At 41.4% G+C, this 23,747-nt stretch overlaps 1 protein-coding gene across 3 annotated transcripts in view; it reads left to right on the top strand.

The window, feature by feature from the left end:
- Positions 1-23,747, top strand: part of NKAIN3 (sodium/potassium transporting ATPase interacting 3) — an 814,348-nt gene that overhangs the window by 52,790 nt on the left and 737,811 nt on the right. The window contains exons 3-4 of one of the 3 annotated variants that reach the window (XM_033933438.1): positions 5,184-5,300; positions 15,410-15,858. The exons of 1 other annotated variant lie outside the window; for it this stretch is intronic. In XM_033933438.1, coding sequence (XP_033789329.1) covers positions 5,184-5,300; positions 15,410-15,426 — 134 coding nt within the window. In that variant the 3' untranslated portion in view covers positions 15,427-15,858. Of the gene's footprint in view, positions 1-5,183; positions 5,301-11,424; positions 13,184-15,409; positions 15,859-23,747 lie in introns of those variants that run through there. One more of the 3 variants, XM_033933436.1, reaches the window with a different exon arrangement.

The raw sequence follows: 23,747 nt of genomic DNA, 5'->3' as shown, positions 1-23,747 counted from the left end.
CGCCATGGCCCCGCTGATGTCCTGGCAGGTTTACTAGTACCGTAAGCACCGTAAGGAGGTAAGGAAGGAGATGTTAGGGCATGTAAAGTAGAGAGTTGCGCGGGGACAGAAATCCCACCCGTCCCCACCCTTCTCTGCCAAAGTCCCACCCGTCCCCACGAGGAATCCCACCCGTCCCCGTGAGGAATCCCTCCGTCCCCACCCGTCCCCGCGAGGAATCCCCTCCATCCCCACCCGTCCCCGCGAGGAATCCCCTCCGTCCCCGCCCGTCCCTATAAACTTCAGAAATAGTTATTTCATTTAATTATGCTACTGAATTAAAGGCTCTGGTAGAAACCCATTTACAAATAAGCAAAAAGACTTTATTAATTTGAAAATATTAATTGGGAAGAATACATACTTTGTAAACGGGTTTCTACCAGAGCCTCTAATGTTTATAAATTTTTATCAACACAACTAATATACTACTTTATCCTGAAGCAAAAAAAAAAAAAAAAAAAATAGAATTCTTTTCCTACCTTTGTTGCCTGGTTTCTGCTTTCCTCATGTTCTCATTCAATTCCTTCCATCCACTATCTCTCTTCCTTCTGCATCTTCCATTTGCTCTGTTACTGTGCCTCTCCCTTTCTTCCCCCTTCCAAATTGGTCTGGCACCCATCTTCTTCTCTCTGCTCCCCCCATAGTCTGGCATCTGTCTTCTTCCCTGCCAGCGTCTTCTCCCTACTCTCTCTTCCTCATTTCCTTTGTGTCCTTCTCCCCCCCATCTTCCCCATGTCCTTTCAGCGTCCTTCTCCACCCCTTTGTCTTCCCCATGTGCTTTCAGAGTCCTTCCCCCCCCCGCCCTTCCCATGGCCTTTCAGCGTCCTTCTCCACCCCTTTGTATTCCCCCATGTGCTTTCAGCCTCCTTCTCCCTCCTCTGTCTTCAAGTGCTTTCAGAGTCCTTCACCCCCCCTCCTGTCTTCACCATGGCCTTTCAGCGTCCTTCTCCCCCCCCTCCTTCTCTACCGCCCCGGGTGCAGCACAGCCGGCCAGGTCCCCTTACTTTTGTGGCACTTCCCCGACCGACCGACAACAGCCCCGGTCCGACAAACCTCCCTGCCCTTAACCGCGAATCTAAATTACCTTCTTACAGCTGCTGTAAGAAGGTAATTTAGATTCGCGGCTACAGGGCAGGGAGGATTGTCGGACCCGGGCTGTTATCGGTCGGTCGGGGAAGTGCCACAAAAGTAAGGGAACCTGGCTGGCTGTGCTGCAACCGGGGCGGGGCGGGGCGGGCCGCCCCTCTCCCTTGGTAGCCACTCGAACCGCGAGGCTACTCTCCTTCTCCTTATCTGCCCTGCCTGCAGCACAGAGCCGAACGGAAGTCTTCCCGACGTCAGCGCTGACGTCGGAGGGAGGGAGGGCTTTGTTTAAACTTTGTTTACGCCCTCCCTCCCCTTCGACGTTAGCGCTGACGTCGGGAAGACTTCCGTTCGGCTCTGTGCTGCAAGCAGAGAAGGTAGGGAGAAGAAGAGCCACGTACATCCAGAAGACTGAGTACATCCAGCCCCGCGACCCTCGGAGGCGTCCCCATGGGATCCCCGTGACCCTAGGGGGCGTCCCCACGGGATCCCCGCGACCCTAGGGGCGTCCCCGTGCAGCTCTCTAATGTAAAGTAAGGGCATGTAAACAGTACCTGGCGTATAAGACGACCCCCGACTTTGGGGAGGATTTTAAGGTACTGAAAAGTCGTCTTATACGCCGGCAAATACGGTATGTTGCCTGTGGAGAGTGCCTGCATGTTATACATAGTTGTGCATGGTTTCTCTAATTATTTATGTATTTATAATTTTTGGTAATTTATGTTTTTAATTCTGCCCTACAGATTTGCCTCTGATGCAGCCTCCTGGCGAAATGTGGCTACCTCAGGCATAAGTGGTTGTTATATTAAATTCTTGCTTTTAACCTTATATGTTTGTGATTCTATACAGTGTGCCTATGTTTTCTAGAATCATGCTTAGCGCTGCACTAGTCAACCAATATAGAATTGGGCCTTTGGATTTTATATGTGTATATCCTGGCTTTGTAAAATGGGGACAAGGTGAGCATTTAAGTTCTGGTAATGCATGTATTTGAAGCCATGCCAGTGAGTGAAGTATGTAAGGCAGGCACATGCAAGGGGAACCATTAAGTGAAATCATTGAATCATAAGGAAATCGCTCTTCTTTGTACTCCTGTTTTTTTTTTTCCAATCTAAAAGATTGTTGTGCTTGAAAAAAATATATAAATGGAGTTGTTCTCAAGAGATGAAGCTTTATTCTCTTTCAGTCTGCTAGATCTGTCAAAACTATCATGCACAATTTCAACACCTAGGGACTCTGTAATGTTTCAGAAACTCTGGCATCAAGCAGTGTTACACTTAACATGTAGACACTTTGGGCCAGATTCTACAAAAGCTGCCAAACGTTAAGCAGTGGCAACTAGGTACTTGGGACCTGGGTTGGCCACTGTTGGAAACAGGATACTGAGCTTGATGGAAACCTTGGTCTGTCCCAGTACTTATGGGAGCTAAGTATAGAACAATCAAGCCATTATGACATCACTGGTAAGTTTGGCTCTTAGGCATTGGTGGAATGAGCCATTGTGACATCACTGGTGAGTTTGGCTCTTAGGCATTGGTGGAATGAGGCATTATGACATCACAATCTCAGCTCTGGAATGTTGCTACTATTTGTGTTTCTGTCAGGTACTTGGGACCTGGGTTGGCCACTGTTGGATACTGGGCTTGATGGACCTTTGATCTGTTCCAGTATAGCAGTTCTTATGCCCTACCACTGCCTGACTTAATTGGTTTGCCTTTAATTGACATGTTAATTGGTTGCATTGTTTAAAAGCAATGAAGCTGTCATTAAATGTCATGTGGATGTCATAATTTCATCATCATGGCAAAAAGAGCTCTCAATTCAAACTGTTCTTAAAACAATCACATCACACTACAGCAGAACAAAGTTTATTTGTTCTATAAATCTTAATCCTAGTAGGCAACTGCACAGATGTCAATCCAGCATGTTGCAAAGAACTTGAGCAGCAGATTCATCCAATATTGTTGTAAACGTGACAAATATCTGCCATGGTGAGCATAGATATTGCAAAAAAGTAAGTCATTATATAGCAAGCACAACCTTTGAAAATTCATGAAGGAACCAATGTCAGATAAAAGCTTATAAAATAATTTGAGTGGTTAGACTTCCAGCATAATACTGGACTCTCCAGAACTACCAGTTTTAATGCCTAAAGCTGACATGAAACATAAGAATAGGTTTTAATAATAATAACTTTATTTTTTCTATACCGCCACAATCTTGCGACTTCTAGGCGGTTCACAGTGAAGAGAGCTGGACAATCAGCGAATTACAGAGTACAAATAGGGAAGATTTCACTCAGCAGTCAGTGATTACAGAGTGCAAATTAGTGAGAAACATAATATTAATATGTTACAGTGAAGAGGGCTGGAAAACCAGCGAATTTCAGAATACAAATGGCAAAGATGTCACTGAGCGATCAGTGAATGCAGAACAAAATTAGTGAGAATACGCAGTATCAACATGTTGAGTAAAAGTTTTAAAAGGGGAGGGTGGGGGTTAAGTGACTAGGAGAGAAATCACACATAGGACCTGAAATTCAGATCTAATTGGGCAAGATTAGCTCATAAATAGGACAACATAAATAGCTGTCCTATCTTTAGACGCTAGCCAATTAATGCTGAATATTGGCTTAGCTGGTTATTGGCTGGCAGCCAAAAATGAAACTGGATATTTAGGCCCTGATTCTAGAAATAGTGTCTAACTCCCCTTGCCAAGCTTCCTCAGGGGATGCAGTCTCCAAAATTCACAACAGAAATAATTACAATTCATAAAGTATACTGACCATAAAAGATTAAAAATTTCAGCTGGTGGTGGGCTTTAACTGTGCTGCCTGCCGACGGTGCTGAATCCAGATATTCAATGCCTGGCTGTTTCTAGCCACCAGCATTAAGGTCTTGATTCTATAAGACACATACAGTTAGGTGGCTAGATTGGCATGCCTAGCTGATCTAGACACCTAAGTTAATTTTTTTTAAGGGCTTAATCAGTTCTGATAATTGAAAGCACCATTATAAAACAAAAAAAAAAAGATTAAAACATTTTAATTTGCTTGTTGGCGCTTAACTTGATAGATTCCTACACCGAGGCACCAGCCAGCACCTAATGGCAAGTAGGCATGCTTAGGGGAAGATTTGGGACAGTTTTGGGGCATGGATTGACTTAAACATCAGTAGGCACCTACCTTAGGCACACTCATGTAGACCAAAAAAATCCTGGCCTAAATGGCAGTGTGCCTAAGAATTCAATGTCTACTGTTGCCTAAGAATGCTTGGGCACCACTAGGCAAGATTCTCTAAATTGACAATTGACAACCACACTGAATGACATTTAGGAGTTAAGACACTATTTATAGAATCGGGGCCTAAATATCCAGTTTCATTTTTGGCTGCCAGCCAATAACCAGCTAAGCCGATATTCAGCATTAATCGGCTAGCGTCTAAAGATAGGACAGCTATTTATGTTGCCCTATTTATGAGCTAATCTTGCCCAATTAGATCTGAATTTCAGGTCCTATGTGTGACCTGCCCTCAAAACATACGCAGAAGACACCTGAGATAGCTGGCCCCTGGTTATGCCCTAACTGCAAATATTTAGTGGGAATGCCGCATAGAACATGCAGTTTCAAGCAGGGACTGTCTCCTTCGTGACTCTGTACAGCGCTGCGTATGTCTGGTAGCGCCATAGAAATAATTAATAGTTGTAGTGGTAACTAGTTATCTCCTATTGAATATTCATAGCTGGTTATATGTGATTTAACCGGTCTACAGCTGTTGCTGACTGGTTAAATCGCTTTGAATATCGGGTCCAGAGAGTAAGGTTAAAAGGCCAGTTCACTCAATGGAAGGTGAACAGTGGAGTACCACAGGAGTGTGCACTGTGCCTGGTGCTTTTTAATATATTTATGATCTGAAAATGGGAAAGATGAGGTGACCAAATTTGCAGATGACACAAATTATTCAAAGTTTTTAAATCACATGCAGGTTGTAAGAAATTGGAGGAGGACCATGGGAGACTAGAAAACTGGGCATCTAAATGTCTCCTGTCCTCTTTTTGTCTAGAAAACATGAGGGAAGCAGAGAAGGTAATCAGGAACAGTGGAAAAAAAACAACTAAAGGAGTACATCATGTGGCAAGACATTTTATAAGATTAATAAGTGAAAGAAGGAAAAACAGAGGTGAGACTGAGAAGTGAAAGAGGATTATGGGAAAGGTGGCAAGGCTAGTTTTCCTCTGTTCAAAAATGGGATACGAGAAGGATTGCATACTGTGGAGGAGTATATATGGTAGAGTAGATTCACTCCATTTTGAACCTGGATCTAGGAAAACTGAACATCATCGGTAACACGGCAGAGGGAAGGCCCCAGTGGGGTAAGCCAGGAGCAGTCGAGTGCTGCTTCTTCCTGCCGGCCACCGCCACCGCTACCGCTGCTTTACTTTCGGAGACCCGCTCTGGACTCATTAAATTGGTGATTCTCATATTTTTAGAAAGTGAATTGATTCGAATAGATTCAAATTGGTGAATTGGGCAGCATTCTCAGCAACTTCCTTCCTTCACCCATATAGCCCAGCATCTTCTCTTTCTTCCTTCCCTCCTAAGCCTTAAGCCTGACATCGCCCTATTTCCAGGCATCTCTCCATCACTCCATTCTGCTCCTGGATCCATCTCTTCCCTCCTGCTCCATCTCCTGTATCGCTTTCTCTCTCTCTCTCGTCTCCCCCCATGTCCAACACCTCTCTCTCTCCCTTCCGTGTGCCCTGTATTAAATTTCTCTATCCCTTTCCATGCACCATCTCTCCCTTCTCCTCCATTATGTGCAACTTCATCCTCTCTCCTCACCATGCATGTCTCCCTCTCCTCCCCCTGTTTCACTAGCTTTCCTTCCTTTCACCCCTTCCCTCCTTCTTTGCCACCAAATTTCTATCCTCTCCTCTCCTGTACTCCAAGGCTTGCTTCTTTGGGTTGTGGTATCGGCAGTGACTTCCACGTGCTGCCTGCTGCTAACAGGAAGTCTCCCCTCTATCAAGGAGAGACTTCTGGGTTAGCAGCAGGCAGCGTGTGGGAATTGCTGCTGATACCGTGACCCGAAGATGATGACATGGCGAAAGTCTATGCTGACATGGCTCAACACGGTGAGATTCTGCATGGGAAAAAGGAATTCTGTGCGACTGTGCAATTCTGCGGAAATTCTGCATTGCACAGTTGTGCAGAATTCCGCCAGGAGTAACTTGTTCAGTCTCTATTGATATAATTGCTAATGTGCTTAGCCTGTTTTCTGGTTATACTCTCTCTATTTCTTTATAGAATTCAACCTAGTGACAATTCCCTCGCCTAACTTTAGGCGCCTGCCTTATGTCTGTTACAGACTGTATTCTATAACTATGCACACTGTGTTTTGGAATGCCCCATGACATGCTCATGGCCACACCCTCTTTTGAGTCACATACTAGCAGAGTTAAGCGTCATGCCTTATAGAATAACATGCACCCAATTATTAATAGTAAAGGGCTCATTATGCAATTAATTTGCACACACCTCACACATGTAAATACAGCTATTTACACTTGTAGATACTTTTAAAATGACCTCCTGTGTCTGCCATCTTCTCTTCACAAAAGTCTTAGCTCTCTGCAATGTTCCCTATAAGCTCTAGTAGGTAGTAGTGCTCACATGGAAAACTAGTTTGAAAGCAATATTGAGTTGAGCTGATGTAATCTAGAAAAAGTCATTGAATTTCATGTCTTGTTTCATTTTTTTATTTTTATTTTTTTGCCTTTAAAAAAGTCAGTTTCCAGAAAATAAAATTTCCTCCAAGTTACATGAGTGAATACTTCTCACATCAAATGAGCAATATCACCTAGGAATGCCAGATGTAGTATGATTGGCAGTTTCAGAGTAAGGAAAGCTCAGGTGGAAAGGTGTATTTTTCTTCTTTAAGTTCCTTTTTTGCGACCTATAGCTGTAGTGAATGGTGATTTCCAACAATAGGGGATAAAAAACCCCTACCCTCTTTTTAATAAAGCACCTATCTTTAAAAATACCTGATATGGGTCAAGTTTTGGTAGAGAAACCCACTTGCTTCAGGGGTCAACAGTGTTCTGGGAAATAGCAGTTTTCCTATTTTTAATTTTTTAAAAATATTTATTTAATTTTTCTATACTGTTTTCCCAAGGAAGCTCAGAACGGTTTACATGAATTTATTCAGGTACTCAAGCATTTTTCCCTTTCTGTCCTGGTGGGCTTACAATCTAGCTAATGTACTTAGGGCAATGGGGGGATTAAGTGACTTGCCCAGGGTCACAAGGAGCAGCGTGGGTTTGAACCCACAACCCCAGGGTGCTGAGGTTGTAGCGTTAACCACTGCATCACACACTCCCCTTTTGAATCCTCAGTTCTGCTGAAAAGTTATATCTAGTGGCTGCAATACATTGGATGCTGTGGCAACTGTACATTCCATATTTATTACATATTCAACATAATATTGATGACCCCTGAGGCAGGTGGGTTTCTCTGCCTAAACACAGCCTGTGTCAGGTCTTTTTAACAATTGGTGCTTTATTTAAGAGCTTTTGGGTGGATTTTTTTTTTTTTTTTTGGGGGGGGGGTGTTGAATCCCCAGTTGTTGGAAATCATTTGGTCCTTCCCTGCTTTGTTGTCTTATGGATTTTCTTAATGTAGGGTTTTAATTCCCTTGTTTTGCTTTTCTTTTTCAATATAATTTGTGTTCCACCTAAAATTGGACATTTCTGGAGATATGTGCACAGCTGCCCATAAAGTCTTGTTTGAGATTTTCCTCATTTCTTCAGAGCTTTAAAAGGATAATTCTGACTACTGCAAAGACTGACTGTATATTGTCCCTGTAGACCTTGTTGTTAATTTCCAAAGGGAAACTACTCGTATGTAGGTAGATTTTCTTTGAATGTTTTCTCAAGATTTGAGGGATATAAGTCCCCATGGATTTTCTGCCTGTAAATCTACAGGCACTGGAATGAAATGAGCCACCGGGACTTTGGTTCAGCTGTTTCTTTTTCTTTTTTTTTTGTGTGGTGGTGGTGGGGTTGCCCTGCATTTCATTACTGATTTGCATGCACAGGCTTTCAAACTTTTTGTACTCTCGTGCTAGGAAGCTTGGTGGGTAGGAAAAGATTGATTTTTCTTTTTCCCCCCCATACAGAAAAGGTCCTTTGCTTCCCCTTACCTACAAAAAGGGGAATAATATAGTTTCCTAATTCATCCTCTCCATGCTCCAAGAACACCTTAACTTAACCTAGATAACACTGCATATGCTCTAGAAACCAGCCAGGCAGAGGATGACAACTGTCAGCTATGGTAATTTACCCAGGTAAATGACTTTGAAAATTGTTCTTCCCATCTGTTGGCATGGCGCCTAGCTTGCAACAAGTCTTTGAATACAGCAATTATTGCATAATTTGTCTCCAACTGCAGAATGTTTCTCTGTGAAATTGAGAGAAATGGTTCCAGTTGCTACCTGCAGTCCTCCTGTGTAACTACTTCTTGCTTATGCCTTTGATGCAGTCCACTTCTTTTTGTAGTCTACAAAGGAAGAAGAGCAGATGAAGCTTATAGGGAGGAGTAAAAATAAGTATGAGAAATGAATGGCATAGAGCAGTGGTCTCAAACTCACGGCCTGGGGGGCCACATGCGGCCCACCAGGTCCTATTTTGAGGCCCTCGGTATGTTTATCATAATCACCAAAGTAAAATAAAACAGTTTCTTGATCATATGTCTCTTTAGCTATAAATTACAATATTATTATTACGAGTTAGTCAAAAGGAAAGATTTATAAACTATAAAGAGTTTTACCTCATGCAAAATTGTCATTTCTTTAATAAGACATTAACTATTTTTTTTCTGAGGCCCTCCAAGTACCTACAAATACAAAATGTGGCCCTGCAAAGGGTTTGAGTTTGAGACCACTGTTTTAAGGTAAGCTCTATATTTTAAATAGGAAGGCTTTGAATGTAAGCCAGGGGGCGGTATATTGCAAATGGCGAGGCAATGGAAAAGAAGGAATATGATGATCTAGTGCATTCAAGCTGTGAGCAATATATGTTCCTTGATTTGTATCCACATGCTTGCAAACATTTTTGCATCTTCACCTTAACATCTTCTAAGAATGCTGCAATGTGCATGACATGCTATATTTAGCATGCACTAAAGGGCTTGATCATCTTTCAATTAAGTTAATTTAGAGAGAGAAAGAGAATGATTTTGGATAGATACTAACGCTGCCCTGTGTGAATTTAATGAGGGTTTGTCAGGCTGATACACAAGGCATGATCACAATGTTCTCAGTCATTGAGTAATGAAGAACATGAAAGATGGACAAAGTATAGTCATCGACCATTCTAAGACTAATGAGAACAAATGCACTTAAAATTTTCATAACAGTGTACGAGTTACCACTTTCACAAAATATACCGTACATAAGCCATAGCTTCCTTCCTGTGTGCAATTATCTTGCAAAAGATAAGTTCGATTTTCTTACTTTTCTTTTTAGAGCTACAGATTTGGGTGGTTTGTTTTTAGCACTGTGTGTGACAGCTCTCTGATGTATAGAAGAATTAGCTTTCCACGATATCCTGCTTGTTGGGGTTTTATCAGTAGTTTAGCAAACATTTCATGTCCTGAGTAATAGTAGTGACCCCTAATATAAGCCTGGGATTAAATGCATATTAACTGATTCATATCAGAACTCAAAATATATGGAGAGAATGAACTGGAGTCAAAGTGTTTTCTCTAAGTCAAATATGTTGTCTTTTTGAAATAAAACCAATTATGTGAAGTATTGGAAGGAGGTCTATTTTTCATCCTTGGAAATATATTTGGAGATGTAAATCAAAGCCTGAAAGTAAAAGATACAATGAAAATATTTGTGTAAGTCAGGATTACCTATTGGACCATGCAGCAGCAGATTGAAAAATAATAGAAATTAATGTGGATTTATTTATTTAAGCTGGAGCTGTCTTATCAGCTGCATATGACTTACAGGGCAAAGAAGATGTCCATTTCATGGATAAGAACTAGTTTACATACACTGACATTTACCATATTTTCACTCCATAAGAAACACCTGACCATAAGACGCACCCTAGATTTAGAGGAGGAGAACAAGAAAAAAAAACATTTTGACCCAAATTCTCCCTGCCAGGCTCTGCACTCTGTCTCCCACCCACCTCTGGTGGTCTACTGGTAGGCCAAGACAGTGTAAAGAGAAGGCAGGCCTAGTGACAGGCAGGGCCCATACCCCTCACATACCCCCCAGTAACTTAAATCATCCCCTATCCCCCCACGTGCCCACCAGTACCTTAAATCATCCCCCATGTGCCCCCAGTACCTTAAATTATCCCCCATACAACCATGTGTCCCCCGGTACCTTTAATCATCCCCCATATAACCACATGCCCCAGTACCTTAAATCATCCCATGTCCTTAAATTATCCTTCCCATATAACCATGTGCCCCCCAGTACCTTAAATCATCCCCCATAGCCCCATGTGCCCCCCAGTACCTTAAATCATCCCGCATGTGCTCCCCAGTACCTTAAATTATCCCCATCCCCCATGTGCCCCCAAGTACCTTAAATTATCCCCCATACAAGTACGTGCCCTCCAGTACCTTAAATCATCCCCATGTATCCCCCAGTACCTTTTTTAATCATCCCCCCGTACCTTTAATCATATCCCTTCGGTACCTTTTTAAATTCTTCCCTCCTTAAGACGGCTCTCATTTTTCCCAGCCAGCAGGCGCACAGGCCAGAGGCGCAGAGATCAGGAGTAAGCCCTCCATGTTCCTGCCTGGGCCCATGCCAATCGAATGGCTGCAGTCTAAAGTTGGTCTAAAGTTTGGCATGCTATACTATGCTAGGGTTTCATATCCTGTAGCGTGGTTGGAGGGATTGTATAATATAAACCTCCCCTAAACACCTTCTATATAAATGTAGGTTATCATATAAGTTTTCCAGGCCCTCAGAGGTGCCACCAAAAGTTCAATAAACTTTCATAACTTTTGGCTTTATGCCCCCCAATCGTCATCGGGTCCCTGGTTTATTAACTAAGGACGTGCAATACTTGTCTTTATATATATTACATAATTTAAATAAGTATAAAGTGCAAATTACTTAACTTGGGTGGTTAGCCAAGAGAGATAAAGTCGCCAACATGTTTCACCCTGTTGGGGTTTCCTCAGGGCACAATCCCTGCAACAAGGAACTAGCTTTAGTGTTCAATAAGATCGTATAACACCAAGAAATATTAACTAATACTAGTTTCTTACCTCAGAATTATATGCTCTTCATGATGCAGCCACCCGAAATGTGATCAAAGATGGCGCGGCGTGGACTGAAGCTCATTATATATTCTACAACACAGCTGAAACTGACGTCATCGGGCCAACCCGGAAGCGCGGGAATAGTCGCGTTCCTGGAGTTGCACCCTGCTGTGGGAGTTCTATATTGTATTATTCCCACTCCTATATTCAAAAAAATATGGGAACCCAGTGAAACCTCACCAAAGTTCCTCATCAAGTTCCAGATTAAGCCCGTATGGTATAACTGTATTCAGTTGATAGATCCACCTCTGTTCTAAGAAATTTAACTTTGCTTCCAAGTCACCCTCTGCTCCCTGGTTGTTAATAACATCTATAACACGCCACCTAATTTGATTGATTGTATGCTTCTTGGACAGCCAATGTTGTACAAGGGGGATTGACAGGGTCTCCGTAGATATGCGGGACTTGTGCTCATTGAGTCTTAATTGGACTGCCCGCTTAGTGCGTCCCACATAGACCCGAGGACAAGGACAGATAATCATATACACTACCCAACTGGATTTGCATGTGGTGTGAACCCTGGCTTGGATAATTCGTCTGGTCTGAGGATCTTGCCAGGTACTGCCCTCTATGGTTTTGTCACACCACTGACAATGAAAACATTTAATGTGAGCTGCCTGATCAACAGTGGGATAAACATGGCGATTTAACAACTGGCCTATCGTGGTACCCTTTGTATAAGCGATCAAGGAATGTTCTTCCAGATCTCTAAGGGCCCTCAAAATCAGCCAATGTTGTCTAATATATCCTACCACATTTTTCACTGCATCAGAGTAGGGAAGTACACACACCAATCTGGTTGGTTCTATATCCTGAGTATTATTCACACGAGTATCTTGGAGCAACAAATCTCGGTGGGCATAACGTGCCCGTAAGTAAGCCTGATGTATAGCCTTTTCCGGATATCCTCGTACCCGGAATCTATGAGTAATATCTGCAGCCGCCCTTTGAAAATGGATCAAGTCAGATCATACCCTCCTGGCTCTCAAAAATTGGCTGACCGGAAGACTATATTTGAGCTTATATGGATGAAAACTTGAGAAATGTAACAGGGTGTTCCTAGCTACTGATTTCCTAAATAGGGTGGTAGATAGTATATTGTCCTCCCTATAGATTAAGATATCCAAAAATTCAATTTTAGTCGGGCTATATACTACTGTAAATTGTAGATTTGGATCAATGGTATTAATCCAGTGGACAAATTGTTGTAGTTCAATTTCTGTTCCTGTCCATAGACAAAATATGTCATTTAAAAATCGTTTCCATAGCATGATCTTAGTCTGGTATTGAATCGACTGATAGATGGCCTGTTCCTCAAATCTGCCAACATATAAGGTGGCCACCAAAGGGGCAAATGTCACCCCCATAGCCACTCCCTGAATTTGTTTATAATAGGTGTTCTCATATTTGAAATAACTATCCTCAATGACCCATTTCGCTAAAGACATAAGGAAGTCCGTAGGGTTTCATATCCTGCCATATCCCTTCATTCAAGTTCAGAGTGAGTTACATAAAATCATAATACATATATAAATGTGGACTCGGGCTAGGCATGCAACTCAGCTGTTATAGAACACCAGCTTAACGTCTGGTTTTTGGTGCCTTTTAAGAACTTATATTGTATATTGAATTTACCACATAAAATCATATGCTGTTCTTGAATAATGCTGGGCAATTTGTCAGTTTCTGCATAGAAAATACTAATTTTGCACGTACATGTGTTCAGGTGTGTCATATTTTTATTCTCATTCTGTTTATACCCTGTGTAGCCACTCGCTCTTAGAAACCACAATTTAGGTGCCTAGATTTAAGAATGCAACTGTTTTTTTTTTTTATTCTCAGAAATGAATTTAGGTTCCTAAATTCCTTTTAGGCATCTACAAGATCATGAAGGGCATGGAGAAAGTAGAGAGGGACAGATTTTTCAAAAATTCGGAAAAATTAAGAGGGACAGATTCAGAACCAATGCTAGGAAGTTCTTCTTCACTTAAAGGGTGGTGGACATCTGGAATGCGCTTCCAGAGGGCGTGATACGACAAAGTACGCTACTGGGTTTCAAGAAGGGATTGGATGATTTCCTGAAGGAAAAGGGGATTGAAGGGTACAGATAAAGGATTAGTATGCAGGTCCTGGACCTGATGGGCCGCCGCGTGGGCGGACTGCTGGGCATGATGGACTTCTGGTCTGACCCAGGAGAGGCACTGCTTATGTTCTTACATCCTTTAAAAATGAACTTCTATGAGAGTATTATCATTGATTTCTGTAGGTGATGTTTTCTCACTACAGTCGACTCCATCTAAGTGCACATCGGTTAAGCGCACGCTTTGGTTATCCGCAGCCTACCACCATGGTCCTATTTTTTTTTTTTTTTTTTTACATTACAGTCAATGGACGTAAACTCCGGGTATTTGCAATTCGGATATGCACACAATCCGCTTATGCGCCCTGATGTCATGGGTCCAACCTCTATTCTTTCACGTTACGTTCACTCTGGTTAAATGCAATCACGTTCTGACTGGGAAGGTTCATAATCGAAAACACGCAGGACAATCGAGCGCCAACAATACCGAGCAGACAATCACGCGCAGGACATTAGCGCGCCGGACTTAAAAATTAATTTTAAAGTGCTCCAAAGGGGTGTGTGTGTGTGGGGGGAACCCCCGAAGTTAAATTAGTACTGTTTGCGCTGCCTTTGGGGGGGGGGGGGGTTGTGGAGGGGAAGAGAAAAATGTCAATTTCCTCTGTAATGTGGGGAGGTTCCACCCCACCCCCCACTCAATGGCAGCAGCAACAGTACTAACTTAACTGTGGGGGTTCCCCCCCTCACACACCCTTGGAGCACTTTAAAATTAAGTTTAAGTCCGGCGCACTGATGTCCTGCGCGTGATTGTCTGCTCGGTATTGTTGGCGCTCGATTGTCTCGCGCGCTTTTGTCCCGTCACCGACTGGGAATGGCTAAGCTTCACACAGCAGCTTAAGCACTGGGACAGCTGGGAAAGTGAGTGCTCCACTTCCACTCAAGCTGTAGGGCATAGCTTTCCTGTACTTTAGGCTCCAGCAGCCCACGCTCCATATTTAAACTGAGCCGGCTTAACTACAGCCTCCCCCCCCTAGCTCCTTTTAAGCGCACATTCCGTTTAAGCGCACGTGGAGACCCGGTCCGAAGGGTTTGCACTTAAGCGGAATCGACTGTATAAAAAATAATGCTTGTTATGGTTGCAGTATATAATGTAATCCCACATCTTGCAAGGTTTCTAACATCGAAGTAACATTCACATATTTTTTTCTATAATACATTTTAGCATTTTTCTAAAATTATATTATGAATCGAAGCAAGTCAGTGTGTATGTAGTTTCCACATGGGCATAGGTGCGTGAAAAGACTAATTCAACCAGCCAAGAGAGGGAGACTCGATCTGTATTCCAAATAACTTTTTTGAGTCTCATTTTGCACCTTATACATTAATTAACAATGAGTGCCCTTCCAGCTTAACTGCAACATCACCTAGATACCCCTGGGGAATCTAACATGTGCAATGTTATTCAACTGCGTAAGAGACTCGAGTAGAAGAATTGATGAACCAGGGTTGTCTGCAAAAGCTAAGCAGAGGGATTTATTCTGTGCTCAGGTGGTAAGAAGCAAGGATGGTTGATTTTTAATTAGGCCCCTGAGACCTGGTGACATGTGGTAAATGACCCATTGTTTATTTTGGACAAATAGGCAATACCAAATGTCTAACTGTGTACTCGGGGGGCTAAAAATAACATTTAATATAACATTTTAATATGACATGCCTTTTCAGCAAGGTACTTGAGGCAAGGTACAGCAAATGAGAAGACTGAATTGCAAAATACAACAGTATTAAAAAGTAATAAATTACTCAATAATAATGAATACAGTTCATACTACTACTACTATTTTTTTTTATTTCTATAGTGCCTCCGGAGGTGTGATTCACGTCAAAGTTAAAAAAAAGCCTTGAAAAACCCTGGCCTACATTTCTGGCGCCTCCCTTTGGTGGTGGCGTGATTCTCTAAATGATAGCATCACGTGATTGACATGCAATCAGTGGACACTTTTAAGGTGGCTGCCGACAACAGCGCCGTTTAGAGAATCCGGCCCTATGTACCGGTACTATGTACTGTAACTATCCTTGCCAAGAATGGAAGGATGCAATATTAACTGCATTTACACCCTAGTACTATATCACTTGGATTTGATTTATGTTAAGTTGCTGAGGCTTTATGTTGAAAAATATTTTCCTTTGCCAAATTGCAGATTGGCTTCTATGTTTTTAGAGGGTAATAGTTACAAAATTGCAAACTGTGCATTTTTAAAAAAATATCAATGTATATTAAGTCAGCTGCAATTCAAAGACCACATTAAGCTCATTTGATTTATAAAGACTCTTTGCACTTAACACTTCATTTTCTATACTGATTCCTGAGATTACCTCTAGATTTGAAGTCTATAAGCTCAGTGTATATGGTAATCTATTCAAGTACTTGCTTACAGGAGTCCAAATGATATAAGTTCCAGTGTGTGAATTATTGTAAAATATAAAGTTCACTGGTTTTAAATTCAATTATCCATAAAGTTCACTTAATCTATTCAAGTATCCATCTGATCACCTGTCACATTTTCTTTTCTGACAGATGCCAATTTCTTTCTTTGGTTACAGTAGAGAGGTACTCAAAAGTACAAGCCACACGGGAAGCACAAAGAAAAAGCACAAGGGGTCATCAAGTTCCGAGCAATCAAATGTTTATTGATTAATTCAACACAGGCTTGCTACTATTACCATTTAACACTTCTTTAGTGCTGAAGGGCCTAATCAGCGCTGTACATTTTGACATTAAATAGATGGTCCCTACTTAGAAGAGCTTACAATCTATCTTGGACAGACAGACATGACATATAGGGTTGGGGGGATGCAAAACCCAAGCCGAGAAGAGTTAGGAGTTGAAAGCAGTCTTGAAGAGGTGAGCTTTTAACTTGGACTTGAACGTTGCCAGACACAGAGCCTGCTGTAGAGAATCGGGCAGTTCGTTCCAGGCATATGGCGCAGTCAGACAGAAAGATCAAAGTCTAGAGTTGGCAGAGGAGAAGGGCGCATTCATATTTTTCCGAAAGGCAATACCAGGTCTGTCTTCCAGCTTCTTCATCAGAACCTTACACACAAGATTCGGGTGTCCTCCATCCCCCCAAAGGCTTCAACCTCTTTCTTGCTCCTCTTTTGACCATCGCATAATCTGTTGGCTTTACATTTTTCACCTCTCAGAATAGCGTCTGATTGTGTGAGGGACAGGAACATATTTATGTGGTCTGCACTTCTACTTTATATTTAACTTGATTATTCTTCGTTTCCTTTTGTGATGCCCAGCTTCAGGGTTGGTTCCCTACTTTTTAGTGAACCCTTTAGCTTTATTTTATTTCCATGGTATTTCACTTCATTGTGTATAATACAGTGTATTTATTTCTTGATCAAATTATGTTTGTGTATTGTTTTAAAATTGTTTAAATAAGCTAAAAAAAAAATCATGTAGTCTTGCTAAGCCTGTGTATTGGAATCATAAAATGATCTGAATTATTTCAACCTGTGACATGTGATATAGCTGCAATTGAATTGGGAGCCTTAAAAATACGAAATACACAACCTAAACTATTCACAACCATTCTTTTCACATATGATTTTTATTTTTATTATTATTATTTATTGAAGAAGAAAAAAAGACTTGTTTTTGAATCTTACAAGGGTGAGCTTCTTCTGAACTGGCGGCCTCATCCTTCCCATCTCACGAGCAATTTCTGCTTAGCTCTGATTTTCCCCTTTCTGTCTCTCCTGCTTTCCCTCTTCTCCCCCCCCCAACAGCCCCTTAACACTCTATACTCCTGTTTTGCTGAAATATGGATTCTCTGTATCACTCCATTCAACCATGCACGGGGGCATGATGCTGCCCAGTGCAAAGGCCTGCTAGTCTCAGCCATGCTTGCCAAAGGGTCACTTGCATGGGACTACCCTGCTGATGCCAAGATTCTCAAAACTTACTGTGCCTTTAATAATGGTCATTAAACTGGTTCCAGTCGGTTTAGTGTGCCAGTATTCTACTGCCCGATTATCAGAATGGCTCACTATGATCTTTTCTGAGCTTCCTTGCAGCCTCCATCTCTGCCACGCAAACGTGCAATGAGGTCATTACTATTAAAATGGTAGTATTATGGGCTCATTAATATTTAAACAAGCACTACGGGCAATTCTCTATCATTGCTGTGTGATTCTTCAAATGAAGTGCCGGCTTTTAGCAACCAAATGTTACTGGATGTTCTAGGGAGTGCCGGAACTGTGAAAAGTGCATCTCAGTCACTTGTTTCTGGCTACGGCTCAGGATAAAAATGAAAAAAAATCCCACACGTTTCACTTAAATTATAGTAATCTTTAATACCTCAAGCACATATATTAAAGATGTGTATTAAAGGTATGTCTTATAAGCACTTGTTGAAAGCTGGTGATTGCATATCCCCTTCCTTCTCCATCCTATAGCGCTGGCACGCCCATGATTGACACAATGACACAGCATTTGCTGATAGTTAAACGCCACTCCTGTCCACCCATGCCTCTTTCTGTGGACTATTCTGCACATGTGCTGATCACTATCACCAGCGACTGATCTCATGGAAATTTGGTGAACCTCATTTGCATGTGTGGTTCTTTGAGAATGGCTCGCCTTTTTATGGCCACTACAGTGACCTGTCGAAGTTTGCTGGCGATATTAGAGAATCTGGCCCCGAGTTAGCATCAACACTTTTTCTTGTCTCCTGGTATGTACAACTTAATTACTGTGATGCCAGCTCTCAAGCGTGCAATGGCTTTTGTTTTTTTACTGACTAATTACAAAAATGAGGATCCCTTTAAACCAAAGGAATCTAGAGAAGAGGGGAACTAAATACTTGTTTTTGTGTCTTGATGATTTTTTAGATAATGTCTGAAGTGTTGATGACTGGGTAACAAAGGCAGCAGAACATTAATAGAATGTAGACTATGGAGTAATCACGCTGGGCTCAGATCCCCAGTGGCTTCTTGCCCTTGTTATTATATTTCTCCTGCCAAACTCTCTGCTATTTCTTATTGTGTTTTTTTTTTTTTTAAATTAATAACCGGGAGGTAAGAGTGCTGGCCATTGTCAGATCGCGTCCCTCTATTGCGGCATATGAAGCCATTACAACCCATTCTCTAAAAGAGCGTCTTGATGAGATCAGTCCAATCGGTTACAGAGAGGGGTTTCTTTAATCTCTAGTTTTAGAAACAACTCTGTCCCCTCTCCCTCTTTCCCCACACTTTTGATTCTGACTGATGGGCAAATACATTGAGAGCCATGCAAATCAACATTTTATTTATTTATTTAAGTTACCACCCCCCTCCCCTCTTTACCAAACCACGAAAGTGGTTTTTAGCACCGGCTGGCGCACTGAATGTTGTGCGCTTCTCCGATGCTCATAGGAACTGTAAGAGCTTCGGATCAGTGAACAGCGCTCAGTGCGCCGGCCGGCACAAAAACCACTTTCGTGGTTTGTAAAAAGGGGGGTTAGTTTTCTATCCTGTTCTTCCCAGCGAGTATTTAATAGGGGTTTTTTCCCCCTTTGGAAAGCAGCTATATAACCTTTGCTGGCTAATTTTAGGACAATAATGATGAAATATAAAAAAGCACCGACTTCACTGTATCAGTATAACGTAATGGAAATGTTTCATGAGAGCTTTTCATTTGTAATTTTGCAGTGGTTATCAAAAGAACCTTGAAATCGAGGAACTAGTGGCAGATCTCATTTCTAAGCTGCTCATGTCCTGCTTCATATATTTTTAATGATTGAAAAAAATTTCTTTTCTTTTTTTTTTTCTCCAGAAAAGTGTTTGCAATTACCTATCATTCGAACTACCCAAGTGTGTGAGGACTAGGGATGGACAACCAGAATTTATTTGTTTTGTTTTAAACAAATGTTGTTAAGAGTACACACTATGCAAAATCTGTACTTAAACTGTACACGAGTCAAAAAAGGAATGCAGAAACGGGCGGCTCACTGATGGATCGGGGGCATTACTGTAATTTACGTGCATAATTATTGAATAAGGGCATCTGCAGTTAAATTTAGGTGCAGGCATTTGCACCACATTTTCATTTGTGCAAATAGTGCATTATAATATAGCTCTCTGATATGAGCTTAAAGGCTCCCAGGGAAATAAAGGTACTCGTAAAGGCTTATGTGAGAGAATTCCATGAGGGCACCCCTCTCCATGCATCATAAAGAAGAGTCTTGGAGGAAATTTATGAGGGTACGCAAACCAGAGAACCTGGCCAGAGACTAAGGGCTAGATTCACTAAACCCACCAATCAAAATCCGACCACATAGCGACCCCTTTGCGACCTGGACCTGATTCACTAACCAGCACCTCGATCCGATTCTGATCTGTGCATGCAAATGAGGGGAGTGACATTCAAAAGTAGGGAAGGCAGCGATTCACAAACAAAAGTAAGGAACTTCGACTGGGCTGGCCAATCACAAAAGAAGCGACTGCTGGGGACCAGTTGCTCACGTCTCTGCCGCAGTAGAGGAGGTAGCCAGAACAGCACTGCTGACAGCTCACTTTAGTGCGAGTCTGTGATTTTAACCTGCGGGTTTAAAGCGGGGCTGCACTACGACGTGTGCAGCCCCACTTTAAACCCGTGGGTTTAAAACCCGGGGTTTAAAACCCGGGCTTGCACTGAAGTTGGGGTGGTGATTGCAGGAGAGTCAGGGTGAATCTCTAGGCCAAACAGTCACCAGAATAGGGCAGTGCTGCTCCAAAAAAATCTTTCACCAGGCTGCCGGCTGAGGGTCATTTTTATTACACCTTGAATGTACGCCATCATGCTGAGTCTGAGTTTCTACTTTCGCACAAGCGCTGGGCGCTATAAAAGGCAATGAAATTCAACTGTTCTGCTTCCTCCCCTAACCCCCTTATTTGAAGCAGGAGAACTGTACTCGGGTTGTCTTTCATTTCATTCTAATATACAGCCAGTGAACAACAGCAAGCTGCACTCTGCCTGCCTACCTACCTCGAAAGAGGGCTCTGCTAATCGGGAGCACTGCATCTAAAGTAAAACTTTTTTTGAAAAAAAGATTGCGTCTCTGATGGGCATGCGCAGACATCTACAGATGGTCTGCGCATGCGTGGGGATCGGAGAAAAGCGATCCATTCCTCCGATAGCCCCCATCTGCATATTTTAGTTTGCTGAATTCGTCGGACCTGCCCAGATCGAGCCCGGATTGGGCAGGTTGGTGGGGTTCTGGCTCTAAAAGATACGATTTGACACTAGTGGGATAGCACCATGGTAATTAATGGCAGGACGTGACACATTTTGAAAACTTGCAAACATTTTCACTACATAATGCCAGGCTAAGACAAAGGGGGTCCTTTTATTAATTAAGGCGCGCTAACCAATTTAGCGCATGCAAAAGATTAACGCGTGCTAAATGCTAAGGCATCCATAGATTATAATGGATGCCTTAGCATTTAAGCGCACGCTAAATTGGTTTGTGTGCCTTAATAAAAGGACCTTAAAATGAACTATTTAAGTCAGGGAAAGGAATCTTTTCTTTGACCATGGCAGAGACTATCAAAGGCTTTGTGGATTGAAGACAAAGTTTTATTTTATTTTTCTTTCCAGCTTATGATTTATCTTTAATCTTATCTATTGTTTTGCCTTTTGTCTTTGTTTTGTTCTATTTCTATCATTTAAATTTCTCCAGAATTCTACTGTTAAACGACTCCCCCTTCTGCTTCTATTCCTTTCTCTCCTCTCTTCTACCTTCCAAAGTATTTAGATCAATGCTGTCTTGTTAAAATGTTTATTTTATTTTTATTTTTCCTCTAACTCTACTTTTCACTTCTCTATTACCCTCCAGGTACTTTAGTTAGATTGTGAGCCTTCGGGACAGTAAGGGAATTTTTCAAGTACCTTTCTTATTTCTAATCTTAATGTATATTTTCTGTAAACCGCTTAGAACCTAACGGATGTAGCGGTATATAAGAAATAAATTACATTACATTACATTAATAGGGCAGACCTGCCTTTTTCTTTCAAAGTTCCCTTATTTTGAGAAGCATCTATTTATGCTTATATTAATTTGTATTCACTTTGAATTTTGGAAGTATTATTGTATACCTAACAAAAAAAGAATAAAATAAAAAAAATTACTATAATTGATGAAACTGAGCTTTCTTAAAATGGCCACATTTAAATTTATTCACAGTTCCTGAGTAAAAGTGCTACTCTATAAATCATGCTTAACTTTAAGCATGGTTTATAGAATAGTGCTTATTCAATAATGATTTTTTAGGGGCATGAAACAGCTTATTTTATATTGGCTTATATTTTATAACAATCCATAGGGAATCTCTAATAAAATTCATCACAAAACCATTCCCTTCAACTCAATCTCAATCCTGACGGGGTTAATCCAAATTGCTAGCAGGACCTCAGTGATGTCACCCTGGTGCTCAATACTTCATTACCACCCAGGATTTATACATCAGATTGTCACCAGCTCACATCTCAAAATTTTACTTCTTTTTATTTACTCTATGGACTCCTTTTATCAAGGCGCGCTACGGGGGTTAGCGCGTCGGACATTTCATCACGTGCTAACCCCCGCGGCAGCCTAAAATCCTAACGCCTCATCAATGGAGGGTTGGGTACTAGCGTGGCAGGTAGTTTAACGCGCGGTATTCCGTGCATTAAGCCGCTACCGCGCCTTTGTAAAAGGACCCCTATATTTTAAACAGAGTATATTTAGAAATTTATTTCAGCTAAAATTGTTAAATAACTTAGCTCAAAAATCCAAGTTGGTCAGGGGACTATTCCAATGACATGAATCAAGGAGTGTCCACCAGAAAAATAAAATAATAAAGTGATAAATGCATAGTTTAAGTGCATATTTCGTTTTTAGTTTAATAAATTTTATTGTATAATACTTATAGATACAACCAAGTCATAACAGATTTACATTATACATAGGAACCAACAATCGTCCGATACAATAACAGTTATATAATACATCAGAAAAAAAAGTATTAATTAACACAATTAAAACAAAGCACAAATAACAGTTATGTATATTTCTTTTTTTAATAAACACCACTTGTCAACAGTCTTCACTAACCTTTAATCATGCCATTGCCATTTTCTGACATAAAACTTCCTGTCTCAAGATGGTGCCAGCATTTATTCTGGCTCAACTGTGCTAGAATTTAAAGATCAGCTGATCCTATTCAACCTATTGCAGAGCTCCCTAGTTAAATCAGTATCTTCCATTCGATTTCTGCATTTAATCCAAACAAATTGACAATTTGTTGAGCAGTAGTTTCTTTGGGGAAGAGGTGTGCCTTAGTTATTTAAAGTACTGCGGAAAGGGGAGATGTAGGAGACAGGTACAAGGAAAGATGAGAAGTGGAGCGAGGATTCTCAGGGGTGTGACATATAGTCAGATTGCTTGTAATCATATTTCTTATGAGTAGGAAAATCTGTTTCTGTTCTCTGCCTCAGCCACTTCCCCAGTGGAAAAAGGTAACAAGATGAGACTTGGCTAAGTTATAAATTAAGATAATATATTTTATCTTGTAAAATCTACTCCCTGAACTGGTTGCAGAATACCAAAGCCAAGCTGCAATATTATGTGGAAGAGAGAATCTCCTTTTCTCCACTCTCTGGTGCATTAGGAACATAGTTTGCCCCTTTCACCCAATCTGATATTGATTGTATCAGCATCACATGTGCACAGTGGTGAACATATTCCCATGGCTAGACATTGTCCTTGCTGCTAATGCCTCGGGATAGAATTTGACTTTGGGCCAGTTGCGGCATGTGGGCTATAGTTTTGTGATAGCTAATCCATGATAGTCCAATAGGAAAGGAAAATGGGAAGACAGAATAGCTAATAGAATGGGCTATGAGCTAAATTTTCAGCAGGATATTATTTGCATATTCTGTGGCACTATATGTTTAGTAAGCACTGCTGAATATAGTAGTTTACACAGACAAGGCAATTATACTTACAGGACTAGATTCGGTAAATAGTGTTGTTGTTAAGGGAAGTAGTTGCATTTGGCCATGATTTATGTGAGGAGACTGAATTATAAACAGTATACATTTCCCAATTATATATTAAATAATTCCTGCACACACAACTAGATATGAGAGGGAGGCTTTCTTAGCTGAAAGTGTAGCAGGAAAAGTGAAAT

This window comes from Geotrypetes seraphini, chromosome 2 (assembly GCF_902459505.1).
Source record: "Geotrypetes seraphini chromosome 2, aGeoSer1.1, whole genome shotgun sequence".
NCBI classification, from domain to species: domain Eukaryota; kingdom Metazoa; phylum Chordata; class Amphibia; order Gymnophiona; family Dermophiidae; genus Geotrypetes; species Geotrypetes seraphini.
Note: the sequence above shows the minus strand (reverse complement) of the source record. Positions and strands in the feature narration are given on the sequence as shown.